This window comes from Canis lupus, chromosome 12, assembly GCF_011100685.1.
Source record: "Canis lupus familiaris isolate Mischka breed German Shepherd chromosome 12, alternate assembly UU_Cfam_GSD_1.0, whole genome shotgun sequence".
Taxonomy (NCBI): domain Eukaryota; kingdom Metazoa; phylum Chordata; class Mammalia; order Carnivora; family Canidae; genus Canis; species Canis lupus.
The window spans coordinates 32515315-32537865 of record NC_049233.1 but is presented as its reverse complement, the minus strand read 5'-3'; the positions used below and the strand labels follow the sequence as shown (position 1 = coordinate 32537865).

General features: G+C 32.9%; 1 protein-coding gene across 2 annotated transcripts in view; it reads left to right on the top strand.

Moving 5' to 3' along the window:
• LMBRD1 (LMBR1 domain containing 1) overlaps positions 1-22551 on the top strand; it is a 109793-nt gene that overhangs the window by 69946 nt on the left and 17296 nt on the right. For both annotated transcript variants that reach the window (XM_038554443.1, XM_038554444.1), the window contains exons 10-14: positions 12389-12453; positions 12801-12903; positions 13436-13540; positions 15426-15575; positions 17130-17208. In XM_038554443.1, the coding sequence (XP_038410371.1) occupies positions 12389-12453; positions 12801-12903; positions 13436-13540; positions 15426-15575; positions 17130-17208 (502 nt within the window). The remainder of the gene's footprint in view (positions 1-12388; positions 12454-12800; positions 12904-13435; positions 13541-15425; positions 15576-17129; positions 17209-22551) is intronic.

Genomic DNA, 22551 nt, shown 5'->3' with positions numbered 1-22551 from the left:
AACACATCTAAGCATACAGTCTAATGTTAATTAAATACTTGGTTAATTTCTCCCCATCAGGAGGGCATATGTTAAGCTTATACAGCTAATTGGCCTTGGTAACCTTTAGATTCATTAGGTTTTAAATACAATTTTTGATATATACACACATATACCTCCTATTATGTACATACTTCTTGTATTTACATAGAAAGTATAAATTCATGTCTATAATTACATAGATATTTTTCACACTTTTTTATTGTGGTAAAATATACATAAATTTGCCATTTTAACTATTTGTAGGTATGCATTCAGGGGCATTAGGATATTCACAACATTGTGCAACTATCACCATTATCCATTTCCAAAACATTTTTTCATCTCAAACAGAAACATTGTGCCCATTAAACAGGAACTCCCCATTCCTCACCCACTTCCCCCAACCCGCATCCCCTAATGACCTCTATACTGCTTTCTGTCTCTGAATTTGCCTATTCTAGTATCTCATATAAATGGAATTGTACTGTATTTGTTCTTTTATATATGGCTTATTTCAATTTGTATAATGATTTTCAACATTCATCCATATTATAGATGTATCAAAATTTCATTCCTTTTAAGATTAAATAATATTCTGTTATATGTATATTTCCATTTTGTTTATCTGTTAATGTACATTTGGGTTGTTTCCAACTTTTGGTTATTGTGAATAATGCGGCTGTGGTAACTGGTATACAACTCTGTGTTGAGGCCCTGCTTTCAATTCTTTTGAATATATACTTAGAAATGGAATTACTGGATCATATTCTAGTTTTGTGTTTTTACTTTTTGAGAAACCTGAAAACTGTTTTTCATAGTGGCTGTATCATTTTATATTCCCACCAGAAATGCACAAGGCTTCCAATTTTTCCACATCCTTGCAAACACTTATTTTCTGTTGTTTTGATAATAACCAATCTTGTGGTTGTGAAGTGTCATCTCATTGTGGCTTTGATTTACATTTCCCTAATAATTAGTGATGTTGAGCATCTTTTCATTTGATTATTGGCTATTTGTGTATTTTCTTTGGAGAAATATTCATTCAAGTCCTTTGCCCATTTTTAAATTATTTGTATTATTGTTGTCAAGTTGTAAGAGGTTGGTTTTTTTTAATAGTCTGAATATTAACCCCTCATCAGATAAATGATTTGCAAAGATTTTCTCCCAATCTTAGGTTGTCTTTTCATTATATTAATAGTGTTCTTCATAAACAGAAGATTTTAATTTTGATGAAGTCCAATTTATTTAATATTTTTGTTGTTGCCTGTGCTTTGGTGTCTTATCCAAAAAATAATCGCCAAGTCCAGTACCATGAAGATGTTTTCCCCTTTTTATCCCTAAAAGTTTAATAGTTTCAGCTTTTAGGTGTAGGTCTTTTGATAACTATATTGAGTTAACTTTCGTATATGGTTAAGGGTAGAGGTCCAGTTTCATTCTTTTGCATTTGGCTGCCCTTTGCCCAGCACTATTTGGTGAAAAGATAGACCTTTTCCAATTGAGTGGTCATGGCACCATTGTCAAAAATCACTGGATCATACATGAGAGAGTTCATTTCTGGTATCTGTTCTGTTGGTTATATATCTGCCCTTATGCCAGTACCAAATTGTTTTGATTACTATAGCTTTTACTAAGTTTTGAAATCAGGAAACGTGAGTCTTAAAACTTTGTTTTTCTTTGGCAAGATTGTTTTGGCTATTTGGGTTGTTTTTTGTTTTTTTTGTTTTTTGTTGTTGTTTTTTTTTTTGAAATTGCATATAAATTTTAGGATAGAGTTTTCTGTTTCTGCAAAAAAACACCTTTGTATTTTTTACAGGCATTGCATTGATTCTGTAGATCACTTTCAGTGGTATTGATATTTTAACAATATTGTGTTTAGGTCCATGACCAAAGTGTGGCTTTACATTTATTTATGTCTATTTGAGTTTCTTTCAGCAGTGTTTTCTGGTTTTCAGTATGTAAATCTTTTGTCTCGTTTTAATTTATTCCAAAGCATTTTATTATTTTTGGTTTGTTCCGTTTATTTGAATCAGATATTTGGATAATGATATTCATAATTAAAGAACTAGCAAAAGTTTCTTTTTCCACTTGTCCCACTAATCTAACCCCCACCATATACAAACAAACACAACTAACTTTCATTAGGTAAGCCAGCAGTGAAAAATAATTTCATCATACACAATGCTTAGTTGTTTTGAAGGTGCATGTGGTCATGGTGGTTTGTTTTAGGCCACACTATTTGAATATGTCTAAAGACAAAGACTGGCACTTTCTAACTTTAAAAGAGTTTTATTAAATATTTTATTGGAAGTATAAGTGTGCATTTCAGATTTTTATTTGACACTATTTGAGAGATGTACTTTAATGCAGGTGCTTCTTAAGATGTGTTTTGGGTGGTTTAGGTTGGTAGTAATTGTCTACTAGAGTTTTTGTAATGTACAGTATTTTTTGTAAATTGCCAGTAACCTTATGGTATGGATATTGAAGTTTTATATAAGAATAAACCCACTTGTAAGTGACCTAACCCATCTTTACATTGGTACAGTAATGAAACTCAAGTATATAAAAAAGCGTGGATTGGGTCTTGGAGGTCAGTGACTGATCAATATAACGTTTAGTGTTTGTGTGGAAGAACAACTTGTTTAATATATGTGGTTGATTCATTAACATTAAACTTAAGACCCAACAGTAGAATACTCATGCCTGGACAAAGCTTATATAACACTTGCATTTTTCTCAGTTGTCACAGCCTTCTTAGTCTTAGGGACATTAGACAGCACTATGCTCCTGGGCTGTTTGAAAGTGCAAAAATGGGATCCCTGGGTGGTGCAGCGGTTTGGCGCCTGCCTTTGGCCCAGGGCATGATCCTGGAGACCCGGGATCGAATCCCACGTCGGGCTCCCGGTGCATGGAGCCTGCTTCTCCCTCTGCCTGTGTCTCTGCCTCTCTCTCTCTGTGTGACTATCATAAATAAATAAAAATTTAAAAAAATAAAAAATAAAATAGAAAGTGCAAAAGTACCAACACGAAAGCACAAAAATCCAAAAAATGTAACACTAAATAGACAAAGGATACTTATTTACCAAATGGGAGCTGAAATAAGAAAGAGTGTTGCCTTGTTGTGGAAGCCGGGAACTTGCACATCAGGTGACTTACATTTTTCATTGCTCTGCACATATCCCAGAGGACCACAAGTGCCCCAGGTATTGATTTTAAGGTTGTAAATAAATTGTAGTGAGTAGATGAATTTGCAAATACAGAATCCTCAAATGAGAATCAACTGTACCTATAAGTAAAAACAAAAAAATTCCCAAATCCAGCAAGTGCTCTCTCTAGCTCTCGCTGTTAAACTTTGTGTTTAAACAAAGATAGTGGGAGGATTGCATGGGAGAGAGAAGAGGAGATTTGGAGGTGGGCCTAAGATTGATCTGAAGTGCCCTAAAAGTTAAATGAAATAAGCTAGTCACAAAAAAAATAAATATTGTATAATTACACTTATAGGAGGTATCTAGTATAGTCAAATTTGTAGAAATAGAAAGTAGAAGGTGGCCAGTGGTTGGGGAGAAGGAGACATGGGGATTTGATACAGAGTTTCAGTTTTGCAAGATAAAAAGAATTATTGGAGATGGTTGCACAACAATGTGAATGTACTTAACACTACTAAACCGTGCACTTAAAAAAGATTCAGTTGGTAAGTTTTATGTTATGTATCTTTTATTGCTATTTTAAAAATAGAAGAAAAAAAAAACAAATGACCAAAAACTAGGGAGAAGTGAAGAGTTGGACTTAGGGAAAAAATGGAGGAAAGCACAATTAATTTCAGAAGACAAAATTACAGGGTGTCCAAAGGAGAATAGATTCAAATAAAATTTAATATGTGGCACTGAAGAAAGGTAGGAAACAACCAAGAGAAAGAAAGCAAGATGAGGTAGAATCAGTGTTGAAGCAGAAGAGAAAGAAAACTACATATGTATAATTGGTGTCTATACAGTAGCAAAACAAAACAAATTAGCCATATTTCAAAAAATCCACAATAGACAGACATGTATCTACATACTGAAAGAGCCACTTTGTACCTGGGAAAATTTATGTGCATTTTCCTTGCAACACTGACTTCAAAATTAAAGGAGAGCCTTCAAGATTTCCAACTAAATCAACTGACTTGCAAGGGCAACATAGATCTCTATTGGACTTCTCAAAAAAACATGATAAAGCAAGGGAAGAATGGGGGAACATTAAAAAAGTCTCCGTGAAAAAGTATGAAGCCAGAAATTTATATTTAGCCAAACTTAGAAAAGTAGTTCTTAAACATTCAAGAACTCAAGGAATTCTGTATTCATGTTCTTTTGAGAAATCCACTAATTAACAAGCTCTAGCCAAGAGGTGAGAAGGAAAATATGAATCAAGGAAATAAAGATGAATATATAATATTTCAGATCTATGAAGAAAAGGTGTGAGCAAAGGTGAGACTGTGTATAAATCTATGTTCTGTCGAAACTAATCATGCAATTAAGAAAGGAGAAAGAGAAGTCGGATTTCTCATAGACTAGTGTATGACCAATAGGTGGGAGTTGGATACATAAAAACTAAGCGACTCTATACCAAAGTGCTAAATAAAAAAATGGGCTAAGGGCATTTGAATATTGAAGTACGCTAAAACAAAATATAAATCTTCTTGACAAAAGGGAACTAAAAGAGTGGAGAACACATATTAAGTAAGAAAGAAACTCAAGAAATATACACATGATTGTCAGACAATAAGATTGTTGAGATCAATGTTCCAGGCATATCAATAAATATGGGTGGACCTAACTCACTATTAAAAGAAAAATTTTAATTTTCCTCATGAAGCAAGATATAAACAAGATATGTTGTTTAAAGGAGCCACCTAAAATAGATTGACAAAGGCTAAAAATGTGTGTTGAAAGATATACTAGGCAAATGGAAATAATAAGAAAACATTTAGTGATCTTAATATTAGATAAAGTAGAATTTAAAGCCAAAAAATATTAAATCCCACAATGGATCCTTTTTGTGATAGAATCCCTTCCTCCTCCCATAATTATTTCCATGCCCTAATCCGTGGAACCCTTCTTATGTTACATAAAGTGGCAAAAGGGACTTTGCAGATGCAATTATACTTACAGACTTTAAAGAGGTTATCCAGGATTTTCTGGGTGGGCTCAGACTAATAACATGAGCCTTTAGAAGCAGAGAACTTTTTTGGCCTGAATCAGAGATAATGTGGTATCAGAGATAGTAAAAGAGTGAGAAAGACTTGACTTGCCATTATTAATTTGAAGATGGAAGGAGCAGTGTGGAAAAAAATGGAAACAGCCTAAGGAATTGAGAAGCTCTCAGTTGATAGCAAGGACTGTAAGTAAAGACCGTAGCCCTATCCTCTCAAAGAACTGAATTCTGTGAACAATCTGAAAGCATGAAGTGATTCTTCCCCAGAACCTCCTGGAGGGAATACAGCTCTGCTGACAACTTGGTATTTTGGCTTTGTGTGATCTTAAGCAGAGAACTAGTAGAGCTGTGCTGTGCCCAGACTTCTGACCCACAGAATAAGTAATAGATCAGTTGTTTTAAGCCACTAAATTTGTAGGAGTTTATCACTGTAGGAATAGAAAACTCATATACTTATTAATATGAAAATTCACAAGTCACAAGGAAGATAAAGTAGTTATGTACCAAAGAACACAGTAACCAACTTTATGATGCAAGAAGTAGAAGAGATTCTAGGAGATCTAGATTGAAATATGTTAACTGAGAATAACATAACACCATAGTCAGGGTAAGACATTTGAGGTACACAAAATTGAATAAGAATATAGAAGGTCTAACATATAATCAGTAAAGTGTATATCATAACTTCTGAATTTTACATCCCAATAATAATGATTGGGATTCAATCCAAGTGCACATGGAACATTCACTAGATTGATTATATATTATGTTATGAAGAAACTGTCAGTAAATTTTACAGAGTAGATGTATTACAAACAACTCTTCTCTGATTGCAATGCATCATTAAAACTAGAAATTATAACAAAATCAATAAACTAAGGCATTTTTCACTTAGAGAAATAACCTTATATTCAACTCTTGGATGAAAGGAAAGGAGAAAAACTGCAAAATTTCTAAAAATTAGTGATGGACACATCCTATTAGAATTTCTGGGGTACATTTAAAACTAATCAGGAAATGCAAAGCCTTAAATGCATTTATTAATGATAATAAAAGGATAAAACTATACACACTAAATTCTAAGCACAAAAGGCTAGCAGTAGGAGCAAAGTGAACCAAAAGAAAGCACAAGGGAAAAAATAAACGTAAAAGCAGAAAACAATCAGGAAAAACAGATCAGTTAATATCCTTTCTATGTGTATGTTTTAATTTATAAATAAAACACTAACTTCATTGAAAGGAAACAGGGCCGATGGAGAAATGGTTGATGCTGGAAAAGTATGTAAGCCCACACCTGCTATGTCAGAAGGAGAGGATGTGCTGAGGAGTAGCAGGGTATGATAAAAGGAACCCAATTAAAAGAGCTCCTGCTTCCTAAATCTGGGACCAGTTAAGTATCAAAATATATTAATATATTGATATAAATAATAGAGAAAGGAAAACTCTTCCCTACAGTGGAATTCTAATAAATGTAGAATGAATGTCAGAAAAATCAGCATTTGGCAAACACCACATACTGTTTCTTTAAGAATAAATGAGTACTAAAATTAGAAGGTGAGAGTTTGGTAACAACAGGATATTTGCATAAACTCAGAGTATTTCCCCAGAAGACTTATTAATTACAAAGAGAACAGTAGTAATTTTACAGTGGAAAAACATGACCTGAACCACCTTAACCACGTGATCCAAGTTAAGCTCATCAATAATGAGGTGATAGATATATTGTCATTTCTGCCAAAAATACATGAGCTGAATTAAGTGTGAGGAAATAGGCAACCCACCTTGAAGGATAAGGCAAGTAACTGCTCTGGACTCTTTAAAATCTAAAGGTCATGAAAATAAAAGTGATTTAGGAACTGTTGCAAATGAAAGGATATTAAAGAGACAAAAGCAATGTATAACACTGAATCACATTTTGGACCAGGAAAAAAAAAAACAAACTTTTTTTCTGTAAAGGACTTCAGTTGGAACAATTGAAATTTGAATAAAGTCTATAGATTAGATAATAGCATTCTATCCGTATTAATTTCTTGATATTGACAATTGAAATGTGATAATGTGAGAGAATTTGCTTTTAGAGAATAGGTACTAAAATATTTTTCTGCAACTTACTCTCAAAAATAATAGTTTAGCCATATAGATGGAGAATGATAAAGCAAAGTAAATGTTAAGATTTGTAGAATCTGGTTGAAAGGTAAACTAAAATTCTTTGTGCAATTTTCTCATATATCTGACATTATGTTAAGATAAAGCATTAAAGTCTTAACTTCTACCAAATCACCCTTACTCCCCCACCCCCAAATTTTGGCATTATCCTTACCATTTTTAATGTCAATTTTTATGAAAATCTCTTCCATAAGATTGTATTGAACTGAAGAAATTGCTTCTAATATATGGAAAATTATAACCATGACCAAGCTGGTATGATGCTGACAAATCATCATGAGAATCTTTACAACAATAATAATTTTCTTCGCAGTATAATAATTTTTAGCCAGAACTGAATATTATTGATCTAACTTAAAAAAAAAAAAAACTTTTGTAGAACATTTAAAACCTGGAAAACTTAATTATCTTCATAGAACTATAACTTACAATGTCCTATCAAGATCTGATAATGAAAATCATGTGTTCTTACCTTCTCCCTATGAGGAAAGTCTTGAAGACTAACTGGTACCTAGAGTTAGGGGCCCTGGGACTCATGGCCATTTGCTATGTAATACTGGACATATGAAATCAGATGATCTCTGGAAAGAAGTAAGCTCAGTTTATGGTAAAATTTAAGTCCAGTTCTCCATTCCAAAATTCTCTTTTCAAACTCTTAACCTGGATTGACTTCATATCTTTTTATTGTAGTCATCTAATTTTCTAAGGCACAGATTCTTAATTTTAATGGAAGAATTATTTGGGAATCTTGTTAAAATACAGATTCTGATCTAGTCCACCTGAGATAAGCCTCAAGAGTATGTATTTCCAACAAGCTCCCAGGTGATACTGATGCTTCTGGTCCATGACCACTCTTTGATTAACAAGATTCTAAGCAATTTTAAAGAGACATCATGCATCTGTTTCCGAGCCTCATTGTTACTAAAGCATTAGAAACCTAGAAAAAGGTTTTTGTTGCTCGCATGCTTCAATATGCCTCAAAAACACAATTTTTTAAAACATTCTTGACACCGGCCATTGCTTTTGGCAAAAAAGGAAGCAGTACCTGGTATTTTATTTAAGGTAACATTGATGATAAAATTCAATAGAAATTACTTTTTACACTTAAACTTTTGTTGGAATCTCTTTTGGGTTATATTCTAGATACACAAAAGTTATTTTATGCATATAGGAAGTTCACCTATGAAATCTGATAAATATCTCTTTAAAAAAACAAAAAAACAACGCCCCTGTATTATTTCATCCTATATTGCTTGGAAGTTTTGTTTCACATTGTCAGACAATATTAAATTCTAGGATCGTGGACGCCTGGGTGTCTCTGGTTGAGTGTCTGCCTTTGGCTCAGGGTGTGATCCTGCGGTCCTGGGATCGAGTCCCACATCAGGCTCTCTGCATGGAGTCTGCTCTTCCCTCTGCCTACATCTCTGCCTCTCTCAGCGTCTCTCATGAATGAATAAATAAAAATAATTTTTTCAAAATTCTAGAATCAGAGATTTATTTTAAGCTAATAAGCATCTTAAAACACAGAATGATTTAGGAGAATGGTAAGTTTATTTTTGCTAAAATGATATAATGCTGCTTTCTAATGCCATGCAGAGTTCAATTTAAATCAGATTTTCCCATTTTCAGCACAATTGACATTTGGGCCCCAATGATGCTTTGCTGGGGAGAGTGAGTATTGTCCTGTGCATTGTATGATATTTAGCAGTATTCTTATCCATTTGATGTAACGCTCCCCATCCTGCCCACCCTACCTCAAGTCATGATAGACTCTTTCTAAACATTGTCAGATGTCCTTTGAAGGGGGGGGGGGAGGTCATCCAGTTTACAACCACTGATTTAAATGAAAAGAACATAGGGTTTTAAACTTAGTATAAAAGGGAAAGGGAAGAGATATGGGGGAATGGTATACTATTAATGAGATAGAGGAACTTCTAAATTTTCTTTGTTGGTAATGGAGAATTTTCTAGACAGTTGATCCATCATTGGTTTAGATAGCATCACATATAAAGTTAGTAGTAGTAACAGTATATTTACTCTGACAGATAATGTCTTACTCAGTATTGCTCGGTATTCTTCATAGATTATAACATTTCACCTTTTTATTGTGGTTTAGTGAAAGTAACATGATTATATCTGATTAATACACAGGAAAAAATGGGTTTCTGTCACATATATTTATATTTCTAAAACAACATTTTTTAAGAGGTCAATTTCCCCAACTTGATCTATAAATTTAATACAGTTCTGATCAAAATTCCCAACAAGTTATTTTGTGGATATTGACAAATTGATTCTAAAACATACATGGTGAAAAATAAGACTTAGAATAACCACCATAGTACTTAAGAATAAAGTCAGAGGACTGACACCATTCACCCAGTGCTCATCCCATCAAGTGCTCCCCTCAGTGCCCATCACCCAGTCACCCCATCCCCCTGCCCACTACCCCTTGTTCATTTCCCAAAGTTAGGAGTTTCTCATGTTTTGTCATCCCTCTCTGGTTTTTCCCACTCATTTTCTCTCCTTTCCCCTATAATCCCTTTCCCTATTTTTTATGTTCCCTGTATGAGTGAAACCATATAATGATTGTCCTTCGATTGACTTACTTCACTCAGCATAATATCCTCCAGGAGACTTTTAAAGAGCTCCAGCCCCTTTCTGTTTCCTCAGGTGGCTGCTAGGCTTCTAGCTTTTACAGGCTATCTTCCAAGGCTACCATACAGTTAGAGAGGAGGAATTGGGGCTAGAGCAAGTTAAAATGCTATAATGCTTTGTGTTCTTACCGAGATTTTGTCATTTTTCTTAAATGTCCTTGGACTGTTGCATGGCTTTGGTTAATTTCCCTAATGTGGAAAAAGTTAATTCTGACAATTTATGCCAGTTTCTTATTACTTTTATGGAGGAGATTTTCAGAGGTTGTTAACCCCTCTCTCTTTACTGATGTCACCTCTATATCTTAGTCTTTATTTCAAAATTGACATTTTAGCTAAAAGTGGAATATTTAGGTCAGTTCAAGGTAGTCATTACTGACATGATTCTGGAAGTGCTAATTTAAGTTCTCATTTAAGTATATGCATTTAAGTATATGTTGTTTTCTTGGTTTTTATAAAAGTTATATAATTTTTACATTCTGTATTCTATTAGGTAGCTGCGATTAAACAGTTTAACTGTGGGTCATTCATCTCAACAGATTGAGAAAACAGTCAGAGATTTTTTTTTTTCCTTTTCTTTTTCTACCCTAAAATGGATATCAAGGAACAGAATTTTAACCTCAGCTATTTCTGTGTTGTGTGTGTGTTCTAATAATTGGCATCTGGCAGTCATACTCCCTCATGCCACAAGCTATTTCTTATTAACAGTCTATTAGGAAGTGGTATGTTTCGCTTGTAGATCCTCAGTGTAATTACATCGTCTTCTAGTTCAGCCTAGGTAGCAAATAAAGATGCTCAAATCTAGTAGAGAAAGATTGTGTAAGCTTCTTTATACCTTCCACTACTGGACTTTTGTTACTATAAAGGAGTCACTTCAAACTTCTGTAGCAATGAGACCTTTTTAAAAAAGATTTATTTATTTATTTTAGAAGGAGAGAGACCATGTGAGCACAAGTCAGGGAGGGCCAGAGGTTGAGGAAGAGGGACAAGCAGATGCCACACTGAGCACAGAACCTGATGTGGGGCTTGACCCCAACCCTGAGATCATGACCTAGCAAAAGTCAAGAGTCAGCTGCTCAACAGACTGAGTCATCCAGGCACACCAGCAGTGATACCTTTTTTTTTTTTTTTTTAATAAATGAATTCTCATGTGAAATTCCAGTATGTAAAATGGGTACATGCAATGTTTTCAATTTCAGATAATGACTGTATCCTTTTTGGTCCTCTCTTGCCAATTTTCTTTCCCAGTGAGTTCCAGAGGCACTCTTTCAGAACTGAAGAATTCCCTAGAACACAGCCTAAAATGTATCCCAAAATCCGTCTTTATATGTGGGGTAGGATGATGTGTTATTATTTTACTCCATTTATCCAGGCAGAATTCTAAAGTATACTTAAACAATTATGTGGAATAAGATGAAAAACACCCTCACATTCATGAGGTTATCCATGTATTCCTATCAATTCCAGTCAAAAGAGAAGCCAAAAACACTTACCTGTGCTTAATTGGAATCTTCTTTTTTTTGTTCTGACTTTGTGGACTCTTCAGTCTACTTGTTGCTAGAACTTAGGGATGATGACAGAGAACAAAAAGAGCCTAAGTTTTTACTAACATAAATTGCAGCCCTTTTTTATTCCTTAGAGACCCAGTTCTAAAGATTTTTTGCTTGTTTTCTCACCATCTCTAATATAAAGTTCATATGGTAGAAGGAAATATATTCTGCCAATTACAAAGCTTAATACATTTCTCCTCAGAAATATCATTTAACATGACAGTTTCTTCAGTGCTGTTAGTACTCTCTATTTCAGGAATATTAGCAGTTATACAGACTTTTAAGGACCATGGTATGAGATATACACACACACAATATGTAAACAACAACTACAAATTTATGTATGTGAAGCTATAAATTATATGTATGTGTGTATAAAAGTTCTGTGCAGGAAATGTTCCGGGTTCCCTTTTTTAATAACAGGTTTATATAACCTGGTGAGTTTCATGGTTTTGGTTTTTTTGTGTATGTATTTAAGTCTTACTGTACTTTTCAGTTATCTTTGAAGTTTATATTTCATCATAACTGAACATGGACCTGTTATGTGACCTAACAGAGTCTTACTTGTTTACTTAGTAATGAAGACTTTTAAATACTTTGTCTCTTTTGTATGTGTGTGTTCAGTCAATCAATCTCATAATGAAAATTTGGATGACAAATGCCTAGGATTATATACTAAATTAAAATATATCTTGGGTCATTTTATTTAGATCATTGTCATAGGCTTGTAACTCATATCGAACATAATGGTTTTGTGCTTTTAATATCAACTTCTAGAGCTATATTTTAATGATTTTTTTTAACTTTTAGATCATTTGGGGAATATTTTTCATCTTGGTTGCATTGCTGTTTGTAATTTCTCTCTTCCTATCAAAGTAAGTATAGTACACATATTTTCTAAAGCACACACATCCTGTGATGTTATACAATTTCCATTCTGGATTCCATTAGTGTATCCTATTCATCTTTGGTTATTTTTCTTGAAGTGTTCTACAGCATTAACTCAAAGAATGACTAGAAAGTTGCAATAATAGATGGTGTTTCTTTTTTCTGTATCAGTTGAACAGTATCTGTAAGGTATTTAAATGAGATTTAATTTGTTATCCATGGTTTTCTTTGACTTTGTTGAATCTGCATGCTTAAGTTATGATATTTTTCTAAGTTAATTGAAAATGTGCTAATATAATAAATAAATTCACTTTTTAAATTTTTGTTGTTTTAGTTTGGATAAAGCCCTTCATTCAGCTGGAATAGATTCTGGTTTTATAATTTTTGGAGCTAACCTAAGTAATCCACTGAATATGCTTTTGCCTGTACTACAAACAGTGAGTAAAAAAAAAAAAAACAGTCATTGTATTCTCCAGCAAAAATTCTCACACTCTGTCAAATTATTATGTTAAAACTATTAATACTTGGCAATATATGCTTATGCCCTCTGTTGATTTGGCTCTTTATTTATATATAACTTCGACATTGATATATTATTTTAAAGATTATTACATTGATATATTGCTGAGCTCTTATACATAATTTGATTTGGCATACATTTTAATACCTCAGATGAGCTTTTCCAGTTAATTACTATTTTAAATTTTTAATGAAGTCTTTCATTCCATATGTAAATGTAATTTTAGTTTAATTTATTATAGGATTTTTCTTAGGATAATAGTACTAAGCAATTTGGTAACAGTTTAGTAATTGTTTTTTGGAAGATTTTTTTTTGTATCATAGTAGCATGATTTAAATCAGGGTTGATATTTTACACATTTGTCAGATATTAATAATGAAGTTTCAGTTAATTTTACATGACTTCTAGTGCCCTGTTTATGTGTTAAATTAAATTTTATTTTTTTTCAGGTGTTTCCTCTTGATTATATTCTTATAACAATTATTATTATGTACTTTATATTTACTTCAATGGCCGGAATTCGAAATATTGGAATATGGTTCTTTTGGGTTAGAGTGAGTATAACAATATTAATTTTGATTTTTTTTCATCATTTGTACATAATCTCTATTACTACAAATTAACTTAGATTTATAATATGAAAGTTGTAAATATCTTGCTATTAAAAGTGATGGAAATATTGGCTTCTTCACTTCATGTTAGCATAAAGGTGCTTTTTATCTAAAAGTGGTGGTTTTTCAATGGGCAAGTTTGCTCCCTGTGTACATTTGGTTTTCGGTTGTTAAAACTAGTGGGTATTACTGGTGTCACGTGGGTAGAGGCCAGGGATTCTGCTAAACATTCTGGATTGCACAGGGCAGCCTCCTATAACAAAGACTTACCCAGCTCCAAATGTCAAGAGTGCCAAGGTTGAGAAACTCTGGTCTAAAAGTTAAATTATTTTCCTTAGTGTTTGATGCATGGAAACACATTGAAGTACAAATGAATACACTGAAGCTCAAAAGATGGCCCTTCATACTAAAACTTCTATATGACTGGAGCAAGAGTTATTTTGAGATAAATTAAGAATTTTAAAAGATGATTCAGGTAGAGATTACTTCTACCTGTGAGTAAGAGAAAACCCAGTTAAATAGTGGTTTGAACTAATAAAAGATTTCTTGCTAAAAAAAATCTAGTGTTGCTTTGTAGCTCAAAAATGTCAAGTGCAACATCTCTGGCTTCTCCCTCATGATTGTAATATAGCTGCTGCAGCTCCATTTATCCTGTTCATGTTCCATTAGAAAAACATATCAACAAAGCAATGCTTTCCCAGAAATCCCCAGCAGCCTTCTTTCCTTTTGATGTTTAATATTTCATCACTGCTAGGTACGACTAGATGTAAGGGAAACTGGGAAATGTCAATTTTTAGGTGTTCATGTTATCATCCCATCCAGAATTGGCACTCTTTTACTCTATATTATACTAAAATACTATATTATACTAAAATCTGTTAGTAAAACAGGGAAGTGATTTCTTAGTTGCTAAAATAAAAATGTGCTCTGCCATTGAAATGAAGTAAGTCCCCTGGCTCATTGTATTTGTTAAAACATGTTTTAGTTTTCCTTTATTATAGATATATATGAAAATATTTACAGTCAGAGTAATATAAATTATTATAAACCAAAACTTGTAACAGTATAATATGAGAATATCATGAGTATTTCATAGAAATGAGTATTTCATAGAAATGAGTATTTATAAATGCGTGGCATGTCTGTTCTTGTGTAATAATATTATATAAAACCATGAATATATTACTAATGCTTATAGTTTAAACTCATTCCTCTAATCTTTAGATAGCATTAGTGGTAGCTCATAATTCTCCTTAGTACTATAAACTTATAACAGATGCTATTATGTAGTAAGTTTGGAAGATTTGTCTGGAAACAAACCAGGTGAATACTAATATATAATTTATTCTCTAGGTCTTCAGTTTTTCAAGGATCATTTATAGGATCCTTTGAATATAGTTGCTTTACTGTGACTTTAGAATAAACATAAATCTAAAACTAAAAGCTTTACAGAGAAAAAAATGTCTTTGTCATTCACGTAATCATTTGAAATGATTAAGAATTTTTTTTAAAGATTTTATTTATTTATTCATGAGAGACATAGAGAGAGGCAGAGACATAGGCAGAGGAAGGAGAAGCAGACTCCGTGCAGGAGCCTGATGCGGGACTTGATCCTGGAACTCCAGGATCACGACCTGAGCCAAAGGCAGACGCTCAACTGCTTGAGCCACCCAGGTGTCCCTGATTAAGAACTCTTACTCTTTATTTTAGAAAAAAGAAATGCTTGGTTGAACTGTATTCATTATTACCTCTAACACATAAAAAGGACTTAGTGCCTTAAAAATAAAGCATATTGCTGAAATATTGTTACTGTCTTTTTTCTTTTCAGCTATATAAAATTAGAAGAGGTAGAACCAGGCCCCAGGCACTCTTATTTCTTTGCATGATACTTCTGCTTATTGTCCTTCACACTAGCTACATGATTTATAGTCTTGCTCCCCAATATGTTATGTATGGAAGCCAAAATTATTTAATAGAGGTAAGTGCAAAATTTTGAACGTCATCATTTTGGTATTTTAAAAATAGTGATATTTACAACCAAATTTTAATTTGTGAAGGCTGATATAAGATAATAACTAAACAGATTAAGTTTAACATTGCTTAAACAGGTTTTTCATTCCCTTTTTGAGCATGTTTATGTTTGTTTTGTACAAGTTTTTTTTTAATAATACTCTGAATTTTATTATAATGGTTCTTTAAATGGATTCCATGATGCTATGCTCCTGAGCTTTATCTCAGTCCTTTATTAAAATTCATAATATTTCTTTTGAAATAATACTTTAAGAAGTTTTATTAATATAGCTCCCAAAAAGTTTTGATGAGCAAAGTATGTCTGATTATTGGAACTGTGAATCCCATAGGAAAGACTTTAAAAATATTTTATTTGTGGGTTGTCTGAGCTTTCTTTTAACATGACAATTGTCCTCTTACCTGTTACACCCCAACGTTGATTTTTCAGAAGCCAGCTGTGGGTCCTGGTTGTAACTGGACAGCTACCTTGGTTTTTTTGACAGTTTAAAATATTTTGACCATATCTGATTCTACCTCTGTGTAGTTCTTTTCTTTTTCCTAAAATACCTCTCACTCTACTTAATAATGCAAATCACATCTGTGTTTCATGTTCTAGTTCAAGTTTTGCTGTAATGGAGTCTTTGGTTACTAATCTAGTCTGCCCAGATCACTGCCTTTTTAGCCTGTACTTCCTCCATTCTTTACTTTAACATGTACTTAGTAACAAATATATAACAAGCACATTAAACCTTCCCTTATATCATACTAATAAATATTGCCGGTGGTTGAAAAATCAATTCATTGACAGATATTAATAATGTAGGTGGAACAAATATAAGGCACAAACTATTATAGAGGTACATGAGTAACCTGGGTTTGGGAGACAGTACTAGAAGATCACCTGAATCGTGTTTTCCACTTCTTATATCTTTTTATTCTCTTCTGGCCTTATCACCTGCACCTGGTTCACTAGGTCATGCTTATTAAACTTTCTTCTATGAATAAATGAAGGAAGATCATGCATTTGCATGGACAAAAGATACTCTTATTGCACAGTGGAAAAATAAGTAAGGTGTTTCTCTGGGAAGAAGCTCTGTTCAGTCCAGTACTTAAAGATTGTTGCAAAAAAGTCCTAATTTGTTAAAATTTACCATAAATCCTTTTGTTCTAATTGTAATTTTGTGTAAAATTTACCTTTTATTTATTTTTTTTAAAAGATTTTATTTATTTATTCATAGAGACAGAGAGAGAGAGAGAGAGGCAGAGACACAGGCAGAGGGAGAAGCAGGCTCCATGCAGCAAGCCCGATGTGGGACTCGATCCCGGGTCTCCAGGATCACACCCCGGGCTGCAGGCGGCGCTAAACCACTCCGCCACTGGGGCTGCCCCTAAAATTTACCTTTTAAAATATTAGCTAGGTGTAGTTTAACAGAAAACAGAATAAAATTCATAATATGCTTACTTTTTCATCCAATTATATTTCTTAATATATTTACATTTTAACTGTATTTTTGTCTTTTAGAGCAATATAACTTATGATGACCATAAAAACAATTCAGCCTTCCCTGTGCCAAAGAGATGTGATGCTGATGCCCCTGAAGGTAAGGCAGCTCTTATCAACTCTTTTAGAATTTATAACTCTATGAGAAAAGAGTTGGCTTGCATTTTGTTGCATTAATCATTTAATGCATCTATTTTAATATGTGGTGACAAAGGAACTTTTAGCAAGAAGAAATTGGTAAGTCTTTTCAATGGAAAATTTCTTTGTGATATATTGATTTCCATTAGGGAAAGGAACATTATAAATTCGTTACTTACTAAGTAACAAAAAGTAGTTACTATTTATTACATTTATTACTGAAATAAGAAATCACTTTTAAATGCCTTTTTTACCCCTTGAAAAACTCAAGATAGTTTTGGTGGAATCTAATTCTTAGAACCAAGACAAAAAGTACCTATGATTTAAAACTTTTCATTCATATACGTCTAGTTATTTTACTTAAGAATAATAATGTTAATGATAATAGCAGTTCACTTTTAAGAGCATATAACTGTTCCAGTTCCAGTTGTAACTGGAACTATGGTAAGTATTTTATGTGTATTCTAAGAAAAACTCTGTGATCCTATGCTTTTAACCTATTTTTAGAGATTTTTTCTTCCTTCTGTTTATTAAGGTAATTTTTTTTTCCTTTTGAATATTATTCTGTCCTGATTAAGGATTCCAGATTCATTTTTCATTTGTAGATTTTTCCCTACTGTTATCTTCAAAATGCTTTTCCCATCAGGGTAAAGTAATATTTCAAATGTAGTATATTTTTTCATAAATCACTCATGGGTGCCATTATAAAAAGATAAATTCTGAGTTTTTTAGTAGGGTCAACTACAGACTGTGATGGAGTAATAGAAAGAATAGGCCTAGCCCAGAGTGGAAGTAATTAACTCCACCTTGAGGAGATTTTTGTTGTGCAGTGGTAGTCAAAAGAAAGGCTTTTGGAAAAGTGACACCAAAGCTGCATTTCAAGGTTAAAGAAGAATTTATCTGGTGTGCATCAGGGGAAATTGTTCTGGGCCTAAGAAAAAGTGTACAATAAAATTATCATAAACTATATGGGTATGTGTCTAAAAGAATCTAAACCCATTGTTACTGTATTTTAAATTCTAGGGGTAGGAGGTTGGAGGGAGGGAGGAAATGAGATTGAAGAGTTAGGGGTCAGATCACAAAATGTTTTGGAAAATAACTTAAAAGAGTCAATGAAGAGTTTTAAGCAAGATTCTAGAATGGCCCCCCAGTTACCAAGTAGTTTGGTAAATTTTAGTATTACCAAATTGAGTTTAAAAATACATACTAAGATTGGACAGAATTGTAAGAAACGATTAGTTGGCCTGAGATAATCTCTAGGACATTTAGGTAGGAGGTTTCATAGGCAGTTGAAACTCAGTAAGGAACTAAGAGGGTAAAGAGAAGACTGAAAAATAGTGAGAAAAATGTTGATGAAAAGGAATCTAATTGTACTGAGTAAAAAGGGATATAAATCAGTGACTGAATTGACATTAGTCTTCATGGAAATTCTTCATAGGGATTATGAGAGATTAGGCAGAAACTAAAGGCATGCAGGGTCAAATAATTTTTTTTTTTTTTTTTAAGATAGATTTGGAGAGACATCAGGGATGATGGCCTGGAACTAGTAGAACAGGAGAAGATGAAAAATATCAGAAAGGATGAATGATGGGACAATATCCAGTTCTAGAGGAGATGATATTAAGAACATCCAAGACAGGAGGCTTTAGATAGAATGAAGGGTACCTCTTTCTCTAGATTGTGAGGAAAGAAGCAAGGACATGGACTCAAATAGTAGTTTCTTAGTGAGAGTGGGCGGGAAGTTGTTATTTGTATCTGACTGCCTCAGTTTCCTATGAAGTGTAAGTCCAGGTCATCTGCTGAGAATTGAGTAGGCCATTTGGGGCCCATAATTCAGGAAAGTTGCAAAAGTTTTTGTTAGATAATGAAAGTAAATAAAGAGGGATCTCACTGAAGATAAATTAGTGATAGATAAATATGTCAGGGGACAGAGATGAGATTAACAATTTGTGTGTTTGTTGAACAAGTCTGTACAACTGGTGTGATTATTCTTCATCAGTGCTTAGCTTTCTGGGAAGGGTAGTTTGAAGGTTTGAAGTAGGATGCAAAGGACAGGCTAAGAGTGACAGAATAAAGTGACCAACCACAGTTTGGGATGCATAGGGAAATAAGGGAAGAGACTAGAACTGGGAGAAAAGAACAAAAAGAGAAGAGATGGGAGAACAAATCCAGTAGGATACCTTTTGTAGCCTGAAGAGCTAATAGTAAAACGATTATAGTATAAATAGATATGACTTGACTTTCCAGTTCTACTCCTGTAATGACTTTAGTCCCAGATTTTTTACTTTGAAATGTACACATACATCACATCACAGATAGGGTTGATATTTGAAATGCTTTGGGTTGTCATTTTTAATTAAATGAAAATAGAATGAAAAATTACTGCTGAGTTGACTTGTAATTTTTTTTTTTAATTAAGAGGGCACTTACCCTGAAGATCTAAAATAGGTTCTGCTTTTAAAGTTCTTATGACAGTATTGAAACTTTAGCAGAAAAATAAATAAAAACAAATTAATATTTCAATATTATGTTACACTGATAAAGAGAATTTAAAATGCCTCTGTATTGCTGAACAGAGTGAATTCATGTAATGCTCAAGTATCATCTGACTAAAGCTTATTTAGATGATACTAAATAAGCTTTAGTCAGAAGATATACTTGAGCATAATTTTTTATGAATCCTATTTAGTATTTCTGTCTAACCTAATTTACAGTAGTTAAAATGACTCTGAACTGTTTAAATATTTTTCTTAAACATTTTAGTTGACTTATCCTTTGAAAATGTTACTTTGCAGTGCAAAAAACACCCTATAGATTTATGGATTTGATTAATGTTTCTCAATTTTTTCTTTTGTTCTCTAGCTCATTTTTATTTTCCTGGTAGAAATATCATTGGATTTGGGGTAGCAGGGCAGATTTTTTAATAAAAATAATGATGGAGAAAGACAAAGAACAGATAAGGACATGTGATTTGACACGTAGGAGGAGGGGTGGTGTGGAATATATGGTGACAGGCTGGTATGGCTGTATCCATTTAAACACAAACTTGGAAATCTCAGCATACAGAGAAAAAAACACTGTTGTTTGTGACATTTTGGTGGGCACATTTGACTAGAGTAGATGGTGCTACAATATAAATATGCCATAAAGCACTTGGTGGCACTTTTGTTATGTGTCTGTTGCAAGTAACAGAATCTTGAAGAGTTCTAGATTTAGAAACAAATTATAATTTATAACGTTATACTTAAGATTAGTTCTGAGGAAAGATAATCTGGAAAGATTATCTGGAAAGATATTAAAGCAACAATTTCTAAAAATACATATATGGATCTCTTATCAATCAGTACATTTTAGAGACTTTTTTCTTAAGTAATACTGTGTTAATTAATATATGGGGTAGTCTTGCATTCATTAAACATAGAAGAAATTACTGACACCTAGTTTTAAGTGTTTATAGTGTCTCAGATTCAAAAGAGAGTTATTCACCTAAAAATAGGTTTTTGTGTTTACAATAATTTCTTACAGAATAGAATGATTTAGCAGATTTATGAGGAATACTTATCATACTGGGTTTATAAACTTTTCCTAAAATGACAACATTACATAATTTATCTTGACAGGTAGTACATAGTTTATATGTTTAAAGTGAGTCAACTTGGCAAATTAGAAATCAAGTTTTAAGTTTTACATGCCATTGTGGCAAAAGGATTTTTACATTCCTAGTTTTACATTATTTAATTGCTACTTCATCTAAAAACTGTTAATATATAATTTATATAGTAATGTAAATAAAATAGTTAAAATAAACAATTATCACAAGTAACGTAAACATACATAAATATTGGAATCAAAATAGAAGGTTGAAAAATCATTGTCCCTTAATGGACAAATACAATAGGCATTGTGAGTCCTGGGGTAGATTTTGGGAAAGTGTCAGAGGAAATACATATCCCTATTATACGTATCTCTGCCATTGAATAACACATAAGCTAATGGAGTTGGATATGAAAATAAATAATTGTAATAGAAGGAAAAGTAAGTGGCAAACTATAAAGAAATGATAGACAAAATTCTTTAGGAAGGCAAAAGAGAATAATGATTTATTCTGCCCAGGGGGCAGTATAACATTTCTGCTGGGCCCAAAAGCATAAGTTAAATAAATCTAAATGAACAACAACAACAACAACAAATGAGGATATTCCAAGCAGAGAAGGCACCTGCATTAATAAGGCATAAAGACATAAATATATTTGGCATATTATGGTAATAGTAAATTATGGCAAGAGCATTGGATATTTGTGGAATACAGTGAGGGATGAGGGAAGATAATACGTTTCCAAATATAAAAATCCAAGTCCTATCTGTGCTGTTCTATTTAATTCTTTTATACTTTCCTTGAAGTAAACGTGTGTTGTCTTACTTGGAACTGGAAATGAAGTGGTCTGTATAAGTCAAACTTGATTTTTGTGGGTTATTCTGATTAAGTATATTTGTTAACATATATAGCCAGTCTTAAATAATCAAATGATTTACTACATAGCGTTAGATTTTAGCTTAGGATATAATTTTCCTAGGACAAATAGTTAAGATGACTCAAGGTAGCTGGTGATGCTAAAATAGAAGATGTGTTAAACTAAACCACATGAATTACAAAAAACTAAGCAGACTTAAAAAGTAAAGCAGAGTTATAATTGTATATATACTAAGTACAAAGGGAAAAGTGAGAATTATTTTGAATTGATAATGTTGAAAAAAAGTAAAATGTTTATGATACCTTTAGAAAGTAAACACTAAATTCTGAAGTAAGTCCATCATCAAGAAATGACTCAAAATACTTCTTTCTCCTTAAATAAAACTTGTTTACTTGGCTGTTTTGCCAGCAAATAAACACGTTGACCTATTTTGTCAAAACTTAAGTACTTATCCTTCTAAAAACATTTATCTCTAACATATTATGTCAGTTACGAATAGAGAATTCTTTTTCTCCTTATTTTCTGTGTGAGAAGTATAGAGATGGAAATAAAGGCCACAAAGAGATATGTAAGTTGTAAGTAGGATTAGTCAGGGTTTGCTGGGCAGAAAAGCTATGAGACTGGATGAGAGATCACCAAGAGACTGAATATAAATGGAGAAGAGGTACAGTACTCACTCTGGAACTGTCCAATGGTAAGAGGTTAGAAAGAAGAGCAAGCAGCAAAGAAATAAGAAGGGACAGTGAATTAGGTAAAAATTAGGCAAGGGAAGAGTGGTGCACCATTTCAAGTGCTGGCATTTGCCAAATTAAAAAAGAGAGAGAGAAACTATT